Raw genomic sequence first — 18797 nt, forward strand, 5'->3', positions numbered from 1 at the left:
ATTTGGCCATTGCACGCGGTAAAGCTTTCAAACCTTAACATCCATCTTCAACACAAGGGACAGTAGCAACAATTAGAGCTTAATTACGACAAATCAAGTGTAAAGTCTGCTAATAATCCTTAAAAGAATGCCCACAGCCTCTGATGCATGTCCCAGATTGGTCAGTGAGTAATTATCACATAAATGCAAGTTCTGATAGATTTACAGAAAAAGTCAATTTATGCATCTTGGATTTCCTTTCTAGTTCTAATTTATTTTTGGACTCAAAGTCCCTGAAAATGATCACTTGCAATGACAATTCATCTGTGAATTTTAAATCAAAGCTTGAAGAAATCTCCTTTAATTAACAATTTTAATGAATGGCAGTAGATTTATAATATACGAAGAGTTGCTGGAAGTGTTTTTAATTGTTAAAGGCTCAAATTCTTTTTACTCTTTCTGTTCAATGCCAGCAAATGGCTTGTACCAGATAGCTTGGTTAGTGTATGTTAGTTCAGAAAACCATGCTGGCTTTTTTTCTGCCAATCAAAATGGTTACTGTAACAGATTATGAGAGTCACATGAGAGGAAACATCGTTCTCCACTGCTTGAACAGTGATTTTGACAAACTAATTCTTATGTCCTTGTATCTTCATAGTTAAGTCACAATAACTGCTCCTCTAAAATGTGTAGAGAATGGGTGGGAGGGGTGGAGGGGGAGATACACAAAATCCACTGATGTATCACTTATCTGAATGAGCAATGTTGAAACTGATTACCTGAATGAATTGTGTGCGAAATCTTGTATCCTTTGTAGGTGTAAATGGGACCTATTCATGTGTTGTCAGTAAAGCGCAAAAAGTAATTTGTTCAAGTGTAAATATTTGTTAAATTTTCAAACTCGTGTAAAAATGATTAAATGTTTTGAGTTTTCTTTACAAACTTAGTTATCCTGGAACAGTAGTGATCAGTGCCATAGTGCTGGGATCTCAACTATTTACAATCTATATCAATGACTTGGGTGAAGGGACTAAATGTATGGCAGCTAAATTTGCTGATGGCATAAAGATAGATAGGAAAGTATGTAGTCAAGAGGGCATAGAGTCTGCAGAGGAATTTAGAAAAGTGAGTGTATAAACTTGTCCACTTTGGCAGGAGGAATAGAAAAGCAGCATATGATTTGAATAGAGAGAGATTGCAAAACTCTACAATAGAGGAATCTGGGTGTCCTCATACATGAATCAGGAAAATGTGGTATGCAGGTATAGCAAGTGATTAGGAAGGCAAATAGAATGTTGGCATTTATTGCAAGGAGAATTGAGTATAAAAGTAGGGAAGTGTTGTTGCAGCTGTACAGGGCCTTAGGTAGACCTCATCTGGAGTACTGTGTACAGTTTTGGTCTCCTTACTTAAGAAAGGATATAATTGCATTAGCAGTTCAGAGAAGGTTCACTCAACTGATTCCTAGGATGAAGGGCTTATCTTATGAAGAAAGGTTGAACAGATTGGGCTTATACCCTTTGGAGTTAAGATGAATGAGAGGTGATCTTATTGAAACATGTAAGATTCTGAGGGTACTTGACAGGGTTGATGCTGGGAGAATGTTTCATCTTGTGGGGAGTCCACAACTAGGGGACACAGTTTAAAAAAATAGGATCTTCCCATTTAAGACTGAGATAAGGAGAACTTTTTTTTTTCTCTGAAGGTAATTAGTCTTGTGGAATTTTCTTCCCCAGAAAGCAGTGGAGACTGGGTCATTGAATATATTCAAGGCTGAGTTATATAGACTTTTGATCAACAAAGGAGTCAAGGGTAATGTGGGGCAGAAGGAAAGTGGAGTTGAGGCCACAGTCAACCATGATCATAACAAATGATGGAGCAGGCCTGAAGGGTCTATTCTTGCGTTTGTGATCTTCCCTATCCATTTGAAAAACAGGTTCGTTCCCCAAGTCATACAAGTCTGGGGTAGGGGTGGGGCCCCCAAGTCATGAATCATTTAGATTTCTTTTCATAATTGTCAATTTAGTACAATTACATAACACAACAGTACAAAACAAGAAAACTGAAGCAATTCTTTGGAGAATCTTGAATGGAGACATCTTTATCCAGCCTCCTGTTTTAATGGATTGTGAAGGCTACAAACGAAATGAGTCTGACTTATCTCGGTCCAGTTCTAAGTGGGCACAAGTTCACAAGCACAAAGTTATCTTCAATTCAGTCCTAAATGGTAGGTGTACTCAGGTAAGTCTAAAAGATGACCTGGTGAGAAATTAACAATATACCTACAATTAGAAATGTTCTTGTGAAAGTTGACACCAAAGCACATTGTCACTGCAATGCGGAGGGAGATTTTATTTGCGTCTGACTATGTTAGATCTGGCCAGGGACTGTCTGATGCAATGAATATTCAAAATGGGAAGTGTTCTACACCCCTATCATTATCATCTCTCAGAGGACAACATGCATTAAAAAAGGGATTACTCTTCAGTTTGACAAAATTTGATATTTTAAAGAGAACCCAGGAGCAAGCTAAAAGTGCTTAGCTCCATGCAAATCCTGTTTTAAAGAAAAATTTGTAAAAGGAACTGCATTCACAATTAGACTTTTCTTTAAAGCAGGTTAACAAGTTATCCAAAAAATATAAGGTGGATTGGCCATTTAAAAAGCTTATCACATCCTTCAGGTATTAGTTGTAGGAGCAGTGGTTGAGATAGAGGTTAAAGGGAGGGACCGGTAGGATTATTACATTTATTTGAAGTCACAACACATTTAATTTAAAAAGTTATTTGTTTCACACCAGAACCTGTAGTATTATTTCTCCCTCAATAAAATTAACTGGAGAAGCGGAAATTTCCTCTAAGTACTGAGCTTACAATGGAGTGAATGAGGCTGTATTGGAAAAACATTAAGAAATGTTTTTCAGTCTCCTCTATGCTGGAGAGACTAAACGTAAACTGGGTGACCGCTTTACGGAACACCTTCACTCAGTCCGCAAACATGACCCAGACCTTCCTGTCGCTTGCCATTTCAACACACCACCCTGCTCTCATGCCCCATGTCCATCTTCAGCCTGTTGCAATGCTCCAGTGAAGCCCAACACAAACTAGAGGAACAGCACCTCATTTTCTGATTAGGCACTTCACAGCCTTCCAAACTTAACATTGAGTTCAACAACTTCAGACCACGAACTCTCTCCTCCATCATTACCCCCTTTTTAAATACAATTTTTAAAAAAAATTTACTTTATTCATTAAAATTTTTTATTATCCTTTTCCCCAATTCTCCCAGCCCCTCCCATAGAGCCATCTGTCACTTGTTTTTATCTTATGCTTTCACAGAGCACTGTTCTGCTATTAACACATTCTGCCATCTTACCTTTATGACACTATCAGCACCTTCTTTAATCTTTGTCATTACCATCAACACTCCCTTTGCCAATTTTGTCCTTAGCTCCCACCTATCCCTGACCTTCTAATTTGCTCCACCCCCTCAAACAGTATAAAATCCATCACAATGAGTCATACAGACTCGAAACATTAACTCTGTTTCTCTCACCACAGATGCTGCCAGACCTGCTGAGTTTTTCCAGCATTTTGTTTTTATTTCAGGTTCCCAGCATCCACAGTATCTTGCTTTTATATAAGATGTTCCTATTTTGATTAGAAAATCACCACAAAAACAAACTGCATTTTGTCCAACTGAGATGAGCAAAATACATCACCTACAGAAGCAGAACTTTGAATGCAAGAATTAGGAGCAGGAGTAGGCCATTCAGCCCTCGAGCCTGTTCTGCATTCATTAAGATCATGGCTAATCTGATTGTGGCCTTAACTCCACTTTCCTGCCTGCCCCTCATAACCTTCAACTCCCTTGTTGAGCAAAAAAAATATTTGCTGAGAAACATGTCCCAATAAGGAATTGGTGTTGAGTCTAAAATTTGAGATTTAAATCAGGAACAACAGATGGAGTAAACAACAACTTGCATTTATATAGCACCTTCAATATATAAAAAGCCCCAAAAGCACTTCATAGGAACATTAGCAAAGAGAATTGGACACTAAGCCATGTAAGAAGATATTAAAACAGGTGATCAAAAGTTTGGTCAAAGAGGTAGGTTTTGAGGAGAATCTTAGAGGAGGAGAGATAGGGACATTTAGGGATAAAATCCCAGAGCTCAGGGCCTAAGCGCTGAAGGCAAGGCTCCCAATAATAGAACAATTAAAATCAGAGGTGCACAAGTGGACAGAATTGGAGCAGAGTTCTTGGACAGTTGTAGGGTTGGAGGTAATTGAAATAGGGAAGGGCGAGGCCATGGAGGGACTTGAAAATAAATATGCAGAATTTTGGAATTCAGGCGTTGCAGTACCAGGATACAATGGAAGTCGGTGAGAACAGGAGTGAGGGGTTACAGGACTTGGTCCTAGTAAGGATACAGAGTTTTGGATGTGCTTAAGTTTATGTAGGGTGGAAGATGGAAGGCCAGCCAGAACAGCATTGGTATAGTCAAGTCTAGAAGTAACAAAGATATTACTGAGAGTTTCAGCAGGTAAGTTGAGGCATGGGCAGTCGACTGATGTCTCAGTATTAGAAGTAGGCAATCTTAGTGATGAAGCGAGTCTGGGACTGGAAGGGTCAGATGCAACACCAAGGTTGAGAACAGTCTGGTTCAGCCATAAATAGTTGCCAAGAAGAAGAATTGAGTCAGTGGCTAGAGCTTGTGGTGAATAGTTAGAGGAAATTTCTGCTTATCCAGTACTAAATGTCAGACAAACAGTGTGGTCAATTACAGACACAGGAAGGGTTGAGGGTGGTGGTGAAGTAGAGCTGGCTATCATTACATACATGTGGAACCTGTCTTCAATGATGTTGCCAAGGGGCAGCATATAGATGAAAAATAGGAGAAGATGAAGGATAGATGTTTGGGTCAGACCACGAAAGCGTGAGGAAAGATGGTCTGGCAAAAACTGGATAGATAAAATGGAAGCTGGTGAGGGAATTATCACCCAGCTGGACGATGGAGGAAAGACTTTGATGGAGGATTCTATTGGCAACCGTGTCAAAAGCTGCAGACAGGTCAAGAAGGACAAGGTGGGATAGTTTCCTCAGGTTACAGTCACATGGGATGTCATTCCTATGTCAAGAAAACCTGATTGGAGGAATTTAAACATGGTATCACAGGAGAGATAGGTATAGATTCAAGAGACAAAGCTGTGTGAATGAACATTACTTTCTCCACATTACAAATGCCACCATCAATACTTTTTTTTTTAAAAAAAACATTATCCTCACCCTTTCTCTTTAAACATGACGACATTGGCAGAACTTCTTTGCATTTGTCTTATTGATCCCAACATGACATTGGGAGTGAGCATGATGAAAGTTAAAATAGCACTCAGGTTCATTATCATTGCTCATGGATGAATGTCATCACATTGTTGGCTTCAGAATTTTCCTAAGTCAGAGTCTCAAGTAAAATCAATACAATTCCCTGCACCTAACCTAAAAAAAAGTGCTCATTTTTTGAAAGCAGTATTAAATGGAACACTTCAGTTGAATACTTTTAAAAAGTGGTAAAAGCATCTTCAGATAAGTAATTCTGTGGCTCTTATCCAAATGAGTGGGACTTCCCGCGTCTGGTTCCATTTTATTTGTTCAGTCGTAGTCAATGATTGCCTTTCCTCAAGCTTTCAGTTCTGACTCAAGCATCTATCCTTAGCCACCTCCTCCTTGTTAATATCTAAATTCAGAATTTTCATGCTAGTTGAACTGCATTCTTAAAAAAGGGAGTTTAGAACTTAATTCCAATATTCCAACAAGTTAAAGATAGTCAAACTGATTTTTAATATGCATTCATATTTCTTTTACACAAAAGGGCACACACAATTATTCATGTAATTTTAGTAATGACCAATGTAGTTTTCTCAAAAGATTTTTTAAAAAATCAACCCTTCTGATTCATATTTTTCCTAAAGATTATACGTATATTTTCTGAAATGAACTGACAGTGGGCTACGTATTTTCCTTTTTGTAAACAGGTGCACAGCACTTCGTACGTCACTTACATATAATGCACCTTTCCCTAACTCTCAAAGATCTTTGTAGGTATGAAGCTCAACTGAGCAAAATGGCAAGTGTTACAAGAGGCAAAGTAACAATAAATATTCAATTCTTCACACTGAAAAATATAAGAAACACAACACTTCAGATTGAAGTTGTAACAAAATCCATTTATTGCAGATTTGTCAAATGAAATCTTAACCAGAGAACAAGTCTTCATTGCCAGTACGTTTAAAAACAAAATCTAAGGCCACAACATTGCAACACAATTCATGCGCTAAAAGTTCACTGCATCAGTTATTCCACTTGACTCTTCAGAATGAAGTCACAGATCTCCGAATGAAGTCACAGATCTCCACATGTTCAGAATCATCATCTGTAACTGTATTCTTCCACATCATATATGCTCAATATGGATGAGAAAGCAAAATAACCTTCGCCAAATTTATGAATAGCAAGAGAAGGCAAGAAAAATAAATACAAATTAACCTAGCTTTAAAAGCACAACATTTTCACACAAATCAAAGGCATAATGGGTTTCTTTCTTATCCAACCTCCCAAAAATTAGAACTCAAACAAATGTGATAACCATCACAATGCTTAACCCAGTTTTGCAACAGTGTCAGATTTTTAGATGCTCAAACATATTTTTACTAATCACCAGGTTTATATTCAGTCCCCTCTGTATGATTTTTTTGTGATAATCAAAATACAAAACTAAACAAGGGTGGGACTATAGTTAAACATGTGCACATGCTGTGTTTCCTTTCAGAAGTGATTCAACCCATTAAAATCTGTTCAACTCATACCCTAAAGAGAGACGGCGGGGTAGATTTGCAACTTGCTGCTTGGTCGTTGATGCTGGAGTCGTAGAACAATTGAAACATGGAACGAAAGTCAAGCAATTTCTTTCTCAAATTGTCAAAATGCAATGTCAGCTTCATACCAGGGCAGCAGATGGAAAATCTATCCATTTATTTTGTGGGTGTCAGGGGTGAAGTGAGGAGGAGGAGGAGGGTGGAGAGAGAGAGAGAGAAAGAGAATGAGGCTTAGGGAAAATAAAATTTAAGAATCCAAGTCAACTCAGGACTCCAACGGAGGAGCGTTTTGTTATTCCTTTTTAATAAGCTTAAGGACCTGATACTTTCAGATATTGTGCTCAAACTAGTGTGAATTCTTTAATTTATTGAAATATGATTGTATCAATGATGTGCCCTTGAGCCTAAGTTTAAAATAACTATCAGCAATTTTACAGTTTTGTGGCACTATACCATTAAGAATCATCAAAAGACAAGATTTGTTGCCAGAGATTCTCAGATAAAATAATTGGTTAAAATGACATTTTAAATAAGACTTAAAATTTTCAACAGCAAGAGATGTTGTCCAGCAATTTAACTAACATAATTTCAAATGCAACTCTTTAATTCTCTTGCTGAAATATCCTCAACAACAGCTTTATTAAAAAAAAATTGGTAAAGTAAAATAAGATTCATCACAATTGTGCACCAAATTACTCTGAAAGCACCTGGCAAAAAAAGGTCACATGTTTAAATATCTGAAAATCAAGTAGAAAAACATACGGCAAATAATAGGATTGATGTGCAATGTTACCACATGGAAATATAATAACTAAAAAATCTCAAAATAATTTTGTATATAATTGGTACTTGATATTTTGTTGGTACTGATGAATGGCCCCCACCTTATATATTAACTTCACTCAGATAACCAAAACCGCTTGTGCATTTTCAATATCATCTGTTTTGATTTGATTACCAGCATTTTGGGTTTCCTTTTTATTACTATTTTCTATTAACAGCAAGTATTTTACACAGTCTCTGTAACTATAGTGTATACTTAAACTTGCCTGAAAAAGTAAATTCCCTCCCTTTTATAGCAGACAGCAATGAAATAGATATAGTTTAATAAAGTGTTTGATAAATGAAAGGCAAAACACCGTGATCTACTCTGGGTATCCCTTGTTCAATGTCTGCAATTTCTCCATTTTAACATCTGAACTGCCATCAAAACATTTTGCTATATTTATCCATAAGTAATACAAAGACAAATACTCAGAACTGAAATTGCCACAGTAAGGCTCAGCTGACTGAATGCATTCAAGGCAGATCCTTGTCACTGCTGAGTGATGCCTCCCACTCTGCATTCAACAGTGACTAAAAATCTCACGCAGATAAGAGCACAGCAAACAGCTCCACCACTCAGAGACCAATCAATCAATCACAGCAAACAAATTGGGTATGAAGGGACCTTAGCAAATCTACGCAATTGTTCACAGTTTTATGACAACCACCCTCTGCAGATTGCCTATGCTAAATCTACTTCCTATTGTGCCTCCAACTTGCAGCTGCTGCCTAGTTTGAAATCTGCCAAGGCTGAAATGTTTCTCCCTTTTATTAGCACATATTGTAGTAACTATTTTTCTCTGAAAATAAAGCCAGGAACAGCAGATAAGAGAATTATACCTATTATGCATACAATCTTTTCAAGCAATGTTTGGAGTTCGAAGCATCCAAATCAAAATTTGAAAAACAATATACATTTAGAAGACAAACCATTTGGTGAAATAGGAAGAGATTATCACTTCAGCTGGGATGGCTAGCTTGGAATGTGTCTTATGATTTGAAAAGCCTGATACTACTTGCTTTTGAGGCTCTCATTTTAAGAATAGCCATTCTGATGAGGTAATGGGGGGTCCTATCAGTGCCTAAGAAAACCCAACCCAACACAAATCAGCACTTCCAGAATAGAAGTGGACAAAATGTGGGGGTTGGGGGTACAGATAGGTTAGAAAGAAGTTAAGAGCACAATTAGATTAAATAATATACTTTTTGGATTTTCTTCAGTCAACTTGGTCATCATTTCACAGGTAAATGAACTACTACAGGGTCAAAGTTCCGAGTTCCAGGTTAGGGAATTTGCACTGTTATGGAGAATAATCTACAGAATTTGATTACTGTTAAACATTAACCCCTATGCTAATATCCAATCAACCCAACTTGAGCAACCAGTGCTTAAATATAATCATTGAAAATCACTCAAAATAAACTGAGGTCAAGCCCGCAAATCTGGCACATTCACTGATACCTCCTGTCTGGTACTCATATCTTAGACCTGGTTCTTACTTCCTTGACTCTGACTTTGTACCACATTAGCCAACCAGTCTGAATGCTCAAGTGATGTAAATGCAGCTGTGCTATCCCAGAATTTCAACAGTTGGGAAGGTGCAGGCAAAAACTGACTTTATTCTCCTCTTTGATGGTCATGAGTAAATTATTTTATAAACCAAGTGCTAGCTAGGTGTACATTGTAAATAAGGCAAAGAGAAATCATATCAATTATAAAACAAGGTGGTAATAAAAGCTTATGTGGATGAGCTTTTAAAGGGGGAACTGTGGTCATAAAATCACTAATAAAAGGTGTAACTATATACATTCTGGAATCACTGGGTAATCCATCATAAATATTTGGCTAATTTCACTGGATAGCTTAGGTGGATATTGCCACAATCTCCTCCAGGAAAACAACTGTACTCTGGTACAATCAGATTCCAAACAGATATTGCAGTGCTTACGACAGTGTGACTTTCACTATTTAATAGGCCTCTTCAATCCAGTCAGAATGTACAAAACTAGTCATCCTTGCTAGTTTCAGTTTTATGGCTGCACAATCCAAATGGCTTTATTTAAAAATTAATGTATCAGCACTAGGATTTAGTGCTCAGGTGTTTGAAGGAGCTGGTTAATTAAAACATAGGACCAATGCACAATTCTTTTTTTTCTGCAGCGACAAATTGCATTCTCCTAGTGCCAAGCTCTGCCCACAACTTTGTGATATAGTCTCAGAGCTAAGTCGCTAATACAGGAAAGAAGAAAAAATTGTCCTCTCTTCTTTCCTCCCACATTCAATGGAGACTATTTCCACAATCAGATCAAGAAACTAATTTTTAGCAGTAAAGATCAATACATGAGCATGGAGACAAAAGGAAGACTGAGACTCAGCACACTATTACTCATGAATCAGAGTGGGAAGTCTGTTTATCTGGGGAGATGTTGAGATTAGTCCACACCAGTTCACATTCAGGTTTACAGAATGGAATGATTAAAAATAGCAAACACCTTGTAGAATTCCAGCCCACAGTTGCATTACTCACTGAATACTGAAATGATGGTGTGAACTGACAATGTGAAATCATATCGCTCTTGCAACTGCAGTGTTTAGACTATCTGTTTTATATTGCTCCATGGGTTTAACTCAAATTGTATTTACTCAACCAGCCAACTCTACATTTAAGATGACCACAATTCTCTAACTGAAGGCAACTTGGTTTTATGATTTTGCCCACAGCATACCCTAGCAGAGCAGTAAGCTAGCTGTATTGATGAAACAGTACTTGCCATTTTTAGACATTCTGCAATTGACCACCTCGAAAACAAATGCTTAAATGCAGCTTAATGTCTCTTTCATACCAGCACATTGGGTTCTGCTTCATATAATTGATGTAATTCTGCTTTTTAAAAAGAATAAAGTCCTGTGATTCCACTATCGTCATCTGAAATTAAGACTATTGCTTAGAACTAAAGGCAATGCTCTGTCTTACCTTTGGTTTTAACTTGGAGATTATGAACAAATGGCTTCTTCAACTCAGTTATTATGTATAAACCTACTCAGTATGCAAACAGGACTTCTAGGTAATTAGCTAAATGCACTCTCCATTCAGTCTCATTTTGCACAAAATCATAAGTTAAGGTCATATTTAGATAGAATTTAATTAATTTCTGCAGAGCTCAGTCTCAGAGCAATTACACTTATCTCTGCCCAGACCCACTCATGTGCCAGACAATTGGAAAGCACAACAGCCAATGCATGCAAGATGTAAAACGGGCTACAGATTTGAAATTGCTTTACACCTAAATTCAATCCAGCAACAAGAGTAATTCCTGTGGACCAGACTGCAGCAAATAAGCACACACTGCAAACCAACAGAAACTTTGCTATTGTAATATAAAAGAGGGGTAGAGGAAGCACAAGGAAACACAAAATTAACAGCAGCTCACACTTACACTGAAGATGTTCAAGGTAAAATATTGCCTTTCCCTTTTACCGTATTCCAGTGCTGTGCCAGGGTATACAATTCCATTCGCATAGATTTAAGCAAAAAGAAATTCAAATCCTCCTCCCCCAGAAACCTACAGATGTGACAGTTCGTGCATCAGAAGCCAAAGTCTCCACCTCCGACAACTTATATGGAACAACATTGTTATCATTAGCCATTCTGTAGGTCTGGATTCTGTTCTGCATTTAGTGGTGACTCTGGTAGGAGGATCCTGCATAGGGATAATCTTTGTACGCTGTATCACCAGCTCTGTTGAAAGTAAAGAACTTGATTATTACCTTGCAGAGATTTGTAAGCTTTTTTTAATTTTTAAAAACAATCCTTTTATTTCTATATTTCTATTCCAACATCTATTTAGGTCATAATGTTTAGAAAGAAAGCTCTAAAAACAGACTAAATTAAGAACTTGAATTAATATAATCCTCAGGATTTCCCATAGTCAATAAATGACTTTTCAATTACAGCCACAGCTGTTTAGACAAATGCAGCAAAGTTTTACACACTTCAAACAATACACGAGACGAATGACCACAGCATTTGTTCTTGGTTGACCTTGCCTGAGGGAGGAATGTTGGCCAGTTAATGGGAGAACACCCTACTTTTTGAATGGTGCCATAGAATCAGACATCTGATCTAAAAAGGCATCTCCAACAATGCAGCATTCCCTCAGCTGATCTTATGCATTCAAGTCTGCCCTGTGAGCTTGGAGCAACAACCTTATGGCCCAAAGGTGGAAAAACTACCAATTGAGCTTAACTGCAACATCAGCCATGATAACACTTGACAGAAAAGTTTTAGAAGCTGTGGAATTAAAACATCATGCTAAGTGACAAATAGCTGATCAGGGATTTATATTATTTTGATTTCTATTTTTAGGGCAGCATTGTGAGTAGAATATCCAGAGAAAAAGTGGTTATCTCTGCCCACTCCCTTGAGTTCCCAATTATGTCACATGGGAGGCACTGAACACAGGCTGGAGGGAGAGGGAACTGAATTTTCTACTGTCAGTGCATTACTGATAAGCTGGCACGAGTAAAGAATGGAAAATCTTACTTGTAGGGGCATGAAAATGACACTGCAATCACAAATTATTCAAAAGTGAAAAGATACCACCTCTTTAGATCTTAATCAATGATTTGTGTTTATGTAATGGTTTTAACATTGCAGAAAGGATAAACAATGAATGGGAAAGAGAACAGTGAATTAAAATGGTTTTAACAGCAGAGAGAAAAACACAGTTGGAAGGAAGTGCCTTTAGCATGTTTTTGAAAGCAGAGGCTCAGAGCAGGAGGAATTTTGGGAGGGTCAAGATGAGTAAAAGAGTAACCACTCATGATAAAGCAGAGAATGAGGATTGAGCTACCAAATCTACAAACCAATTAAGGTACTAGAGGTCATTCATATTCACATCAAATTTAATAAACCTTCCCATGGGCTAGCACATTGAACTAGAGAATTCTTACAGAACACACTGAAGAGCGTTTTCCTGTATCACTTTGCTATGAGGTAGGAATGCTACCCATCACAGAAGACCTCCTGATCACTACAGGAGAATTTTAACTTGCAGGGTCTATGTGAACAAAATACCTTTGGTAATGGTGATTAGCCATAGTCAACATAGGACCAACAGAGAGAGGCAATTGGTTATATACAGCTTGAGGGCCACCCACAACTCCACAAGCGTGGGACAAGGCAAGTAAGCAGGCTTCCATGAGCTGAAAAATATCCTTACATTCTGAAATGTTACAACACTGTCAAATAGACATTGTTGCCATAAGAACTCACTCATATGTAATGTGCCAATCCTGGTATTTAAACACTTTAAGCTGGAAATAATCAATAGCAATCAACGAACAAAGTCCATCTTTAGACCATCTCAAATATTTGTAAGTGGATTTCAGGCTCCTTGTACATTGTGCACTATTGAATTAAATAGTAATTGATTCACTAGAGGCTTAGAAGGTTTCCTGCATCCAGCGATGCATGAGGCAGATGAAGCACACGCTTACGTCAGTTTCCATAGCTCGCTTGTCCTAGAACGGATCGCTAACCTGAAGCCAGAGGCTATAACAGGGACATCAGTCCGCATGGCAAATCAGGAGATTCTCCTGAGCTTACCGCCTGGGGCGTGTTGGAATGATTTGCAGCTTGATTAGTTAACCTGTTTAGCCACGTTAAGACTACACTTCCATGACCAAGTCCCGGAATGTGCCATGAAACTGGAGCTTCTGGCTCAGAGGTAGGGGCGCTACCCATTGCATCACAAGACCTCCTTATTCATTATAGGAGAATTTTAATTTGCAGGGACTATGCGTGAGAAAAATATCCTTGGTAATGGTAATTAGGACCATTAGAGAGAGGCAATTGGCTATATATATCTTGAGGTGCACCACTTCACAAGCCTGGAGCAAGGCGAGGAGGCAGGCTTCGAACTGAAAAATATCTTTACATTCTGAAATGTTACAATGCTGTCAAACAGACATAGTTGCTGCTGCCTCTTGACTTTGTGAGCAAATTAAGAGTTTTTCACCTAGAAAAATTAAGTTCTAATTGAAATACACACAGAATGAGGGAAAAATCTAGAGTCTTTTTGGACCATAATTGCTCCAATCTCTCAACATCAATTCAGTGCCCTCTAATTCCCATCCACCACACGGATCTGCTTAAAATCTGAGGGAAATTGCTGGAATCTATCATTAAGGAGGTTAGAAAATCTCAATGCAATCAAGCAGAGTCAACATGGTTTTGTGAAATCATGTTTGACTAATTTATTGGAGTTCTTTGAAGAAGCAACAAGGAACATGGATTAAGGGGAACCTGCAGATGTGCTGTACTTAAGATTTCCAGAAGGCATTTGACAAGGTGCCACATCAAAAGGTTACTGTGCAAACTAAGAGCTCATGGTTCAGGGGTAACATATTAGCATGGGTAGAGAATTGGTCAACTAACAGGAAACAGAGAGTAGGCCTAAATGGGTCATTCTCGGTTTGGCAAGATGTGACACGTGGAGTGCCACAGGGATCAGTGCTGGGGCCTCAACCATTTACAATTTATAATAATGACTTGGGTGAAGGGACCAAGTGTATTGTTGCTAAATTTGCTGATGACATCAAGAAAGTAAGTTATCAAGAGGACAAAGGGAGTCTACACAGGGACATAGATAGGTTAAGTGAGTGGGCAAAAATTTGGCAGATGGAGTATAATGTTGGAAAATGTGAACTTGTCCACTTTGACAGGAAGAATAGAAAAACAGCATGTTATTTAAATGAAGAGAGATTGCAGAATTCTGAGGTAGACAGGGATCTGGGTGTCCTGGTACATGAACCAGCAAAAGTTAGTTTGCAGGTATAGCAAGTGATTAGAAAGGCAAATTGAATGTTGTTGATTATTGCAAGGGGAATGTAGGGATATTTTGCCACTGTAGTTCAGGGTGTAGATGAGATCATATCTTGAGTACTATGTACAGTTTTGGTTTCCTTGTTTAAGAAAGGATACAAATGTGTTAGAAGCAGTTCAGAGAAGGTTCCTGGGATTGAGGGGGGGATTTTTATGAGGAAAGGTAGGACAGGCTGGGCCTGTATCCATTGGAGTTTAGAAGAATGAGGTGTGATCTTATTGAAACAAGATCCTGAAGGGACTTGGTGGGATGGATGCTGAAAGGGTGTTTCCCCATGTGGGAAAGACTAGAACTAGGAGGCACAGTTTAAGAATATGGGATCTCCCATTTAAGACAGATGAGAAGAAATATTTTCTCTCAAGAGGGTTGTGAATCTTTGGAACTCTCTTCCCCATACAATGGTGGATAGATTCTTCACTAACAAGGGAGTTAAAGGTTATCAGGGGTAGTCAGAATATGGAGTTGAGGCCACATTCAGATCAGCCATGATCTTACTGAATGGCGAAGCAAGCTCGAGGGGCCAAATGGCCTACTCCTGCTCTTAATTCATATGTTCGTATGGTTCAATGAAGAGTGCAGGAGGGCATGCCAGGAGCAGCACCAGGCATACCTAAAAATGAGGTGTCAACCTGGTGAAGCTACAACACAGGACAAGCATGTATGCCAAACAGCAGAAGCAGCAAGCGACAGACAAGAACTAAGAAATCCCACAATCAACAGATCAGATCTAAACTCCGCAGTCCTGCCGCATCCAGTCTTGAATGGTGAAGAATAATTAAACAACTAATTGGAGGATAAAGTAAAATACTGCACATACTGGAAATCCAGAACAAAAACAGAAAATGCTGGAAAAACTCAGCAGGTCTAGCAGCATCTGTGAGGAGGTGAGTCCACAAATATTCCCATTTTCAATGATGGAGGAGCCCAGCACATCAGTGCAAAAGATAAGGCTGAAGCATTTGCAACAATCTTTGGCCAGAAGTGTTGAGTGGATGATCCATCTCTCCACCCTCATGATGTTCCCAGCATCACAGATGCCAGTCATCAGCCAATTCGATTCATTCCAAATGATATCAAGAAACAGCTGAAGGCACTGGATACTACAAAGGCTACAGGCCCTGCCAATATTCTAGCAATGGTACTGAAGACATGTGCTCTAGAACTAGCCATGCCTCTAGCCATGCTGTTCCAGTACAACTATTATATTGGTATCTACCTGGCAATGTGGAAAATTGCCCAGATATGTCCTGTCCACAAAAAGCAGGACAAATCCAAACCAGCCAATTACTACTCAATCAGCCTACTCCTGACCATCAGGAAAGCGATGAAAAGGCTAACTGACAGTGCTATCAAGTGGCACTTGCTTAGCAAGAACCTGCTCATTGACACTCAGTTTGGATTCCACCAGAGCCACTCAGCTCCTGACCTCATTACAGCCTCAAACATGGACAAACAACTGAACTCAAGAGGTAAGGTGAGAACGACTGCGACGTAAAGGCAGCATTTGACCGAATGTGACATAAAGGAGCCCCAACAAAACTAAGCAACTGAATGGGAATCAGGGGAAAACATTCCACTGGTTGGAGTCATACCTAGTGCAAAAGATGATGGTTGTTATTGTTGCAGGTCAATTATCTCAGTCCCGGGGCATTGCTCCAGGAGTTCCTCAAGATAGTGTCCTAGGCCCAATCAACTTCAGCTGCTTCATCATTGACCTTCCCTCCACTTTAAGGTCAGAAGTGGGGATGTTCACAGATGATTGCACAATGTTTAGAACTATTCATGACTCCTCAGATACTGAAGCAAACTGTGGACATATGCAACAAGATCTGGGGCAACATTTATGCTTCGGCAGCATGTGACATTCGTGCCACACAAGTGGCGAGCAGCAACCATCTCCAACACGAGAAAATCTAACCATTTCCCCTTGACATTCAATAGCATTACTATCGCTGAATTCCCCACTATCAACATCCTGGGGGTTACCATTGACCAGAAACTGAACTGGACCAGCCATATAAATACTGTGGTTACAAGAGCAGGTCAGGGGCTAGGAATTCTTCTTTGAGTAACTCATCTCCTGACTCTCCAAAGCCTGTCCATTATCTACAAGGCACAAGTCAAGATGTGATGGAATATTCTCCAAATGCTTGGATGTGTGCAGCTCCAACAACACTCAAGAGCTTGACACCATCTAGGGCAAAGCAGCCTGTTTGATTGGCCATCACTTTTAACATTCACTCCCTCCACCACCGATGCAGTGGCAGTAATGTGCATCATCTACAAGATGCACTACAGCAACTCACCAATGTTCCTTAGACAGCATCTTCCAAACCCACAACCTCTACCATCTAGAATGACAAGGACAGCAGATGCATGGGAACAATAACAGCTCCAAGTTCCCCTCCAAGCCACACATACCAACCTGACATGGAACTACAATGCCGTCCCTTCACTGTCCCATGGTCACAATTTAGGAGCCCCCTTCCTAACATCACTGTGGGATGTGCCTACACCACGCAGATTTCTGCTGTTTAAGAAAGTGGCTCATCACCACTTTCTCAAGGGCAATTAGGGATGGGCAATAAATGCTGGCCTAGCCAGCAACACCCACATCCTGTGAAAGAAAAAAAAACAGATTATACTGGGGAGATTGGATCAAGGCAAGCAAGTTGCCTTACTGAAAACCAGTGAAACATAATACCACAAACAGTGCCATCAGTTTTGGCTTGAGGTATTATTTTAACCAGGAATTTTCCCCACATTTATATCATTTCTTAACAAAAAAACACCATCTCCGCAGACAGAAATCCTCAGCAATTGTTGCATTTGTACCATAAGCAGCTTTATAGATCTCAGGGTGAGGGATTTAGCTGCTTGATCACAATGTTTTTTTTCTCTAAAAAGAAAGTAAGAGCATCTGCCTTAGATAAAAATAATGAAAAATAAACATGAATGCTGGAGGTCTAGAATCAAACAGAAAATGATTGGATTACATGGATCAGCCAGCCACTGAAGGAGAAAGAAAGGTTAATAATTCGATGGGATCTTTCATCAGCCTTCCTGAGGCAGAGATTAAACTGAGGCTTCCTTTCAGATGCTGCTATCCATCAGCCAGGTGTCACGTCCTGCCATTGCTTACTCAAATGGGTGAACATCAGCACCTTGATAATAGACATATCAAATCTTCCCGAAACTGCTCTGAAGATGCCACTTGGAATCCTTAGGGTAGGATGCATCCAGCTGTACGGGGAACTGTATAGAATCCTATTAGAACTACTTGTGTTCTCCTAATGAATTCCAAATTAAGATGCACACCTGAAATATTTATTTTCAAACCAATACTTAGAACGAATCAAAGGAAACAAACTGAAGGTGCAAAATTGAGAATGCATAGAAAGCAGGGGTGCAGCAGTAACAGGGATAATGGATTGAGCCAGGGAAAACAGTTAACTGTAGATAGGAAGAAAATACAGCAGGGGCAGGACCGAAAAGAAAAGAGATTAGCAGAGAAAAGGGGCAAGCAAAAAGAACCAAGAGTAAAACTACATAAAAGAGTAAAACTGAATTATCTAACTGACCAGCAAAACAGGCTTGAGGGGCAGAATGACCTTCTTCTTTTCCTATGTAAATTATCAAAGCAAAGTGCCGGGGGAATGCAGAGCAACAGTAAGGTGTAAAAGACTGCCAGAGAACTGGGAAGATGAAAACCATACTATATACAGAGGACAAGCCAGGCATCTGGTTTACATCTCATTTGAAAGATGGTGCCTTTAATAGTACATTGCTCCCTCAGTAGTATATTGAAGTGACTCTAGATTAAGTGCTTCTTTAAGTACTGTTTGTCTCATTTTAGCACCACTATCTGCTGCTTACTTCCCTTAATGTAGTAAAATGTTTCAAGATGCTTCACAGGAGCACAGTCAATCAAAAATTATGTTTTCATTCATTCATGACATGTGGCTAGGCCAGCATTTATTGCCCATCCCTAACTGCCCCTGAGAAGGTGATAGTGAGCTGCCTTCTTGAATTGTTGTAGTCCATGTGGTGTAGGTACACCTAGTGCTGTTAGGGAGGCAATTCCAGGATTTTGACCTGATGACAGTGAAGGAAGGGCGATGTATTTTGAAGTCAGAAGTCAGCTCGGCAGGGACCTTCCAGGTGGTGGTGTTCCCAAGTGTCTGCTGCCTTTGTCCTTCTAGATAGTGGTGTTCCCAGGTTTGGAGTGTG

General features: G+C 39.3%; 1 protein-coding gene across 3 annotated transcripts in view; it reads right to left on the bottom strand.

Annotated features, from left to right (window-relative positions):
• The window catches only part of lysmd2 (LysM, putative peptidoglycan-binding, domain containing 2), a 98334-nt gene that overhangs the window by 5022 nt on the left and 74515 nt on the right, over positions 1-18797 (bottom strand). The window contains exons 3-4 of one of the 3 annotated variants that reach the window (XR_005941423.1): positions 11118-11419; positions 6186-6470 (exon numbers count right to left, since the gene is read on the bottom strand). Coding sequence is in view for 1 of the 3 variants with exons in the window: in XM_041174818.1 (XP_041030752.1) it covers positions 11356-11419 (64 nt within the window). In the remaining 2 variants the exon portion in view is untranslated. Of the gene's footprint in view, positions 1-6185; positions 11420-18797 lie in introns of those variants that run through there. The other 2 variants (XR_005941424.1, XM_041174818.1) reach the window with 2 other exon arrangements.

Source organism: Carcharodon carcharias, chromosome 26 (genome assembly GCF_017639515.1).
Source record: "Carcharodon carcharias isolate sCarCar2 chromosome 26, sCarCar2.pri, whole genome shotgun sequence".
NCBI classification, from domain to species: domain Eukaryota; kingdom Metazoa; phylum Chordata; class Chondrichthyes; order Lamniformes; family Lamnidae; genus Carcharodon; species Carcharodon carcharias.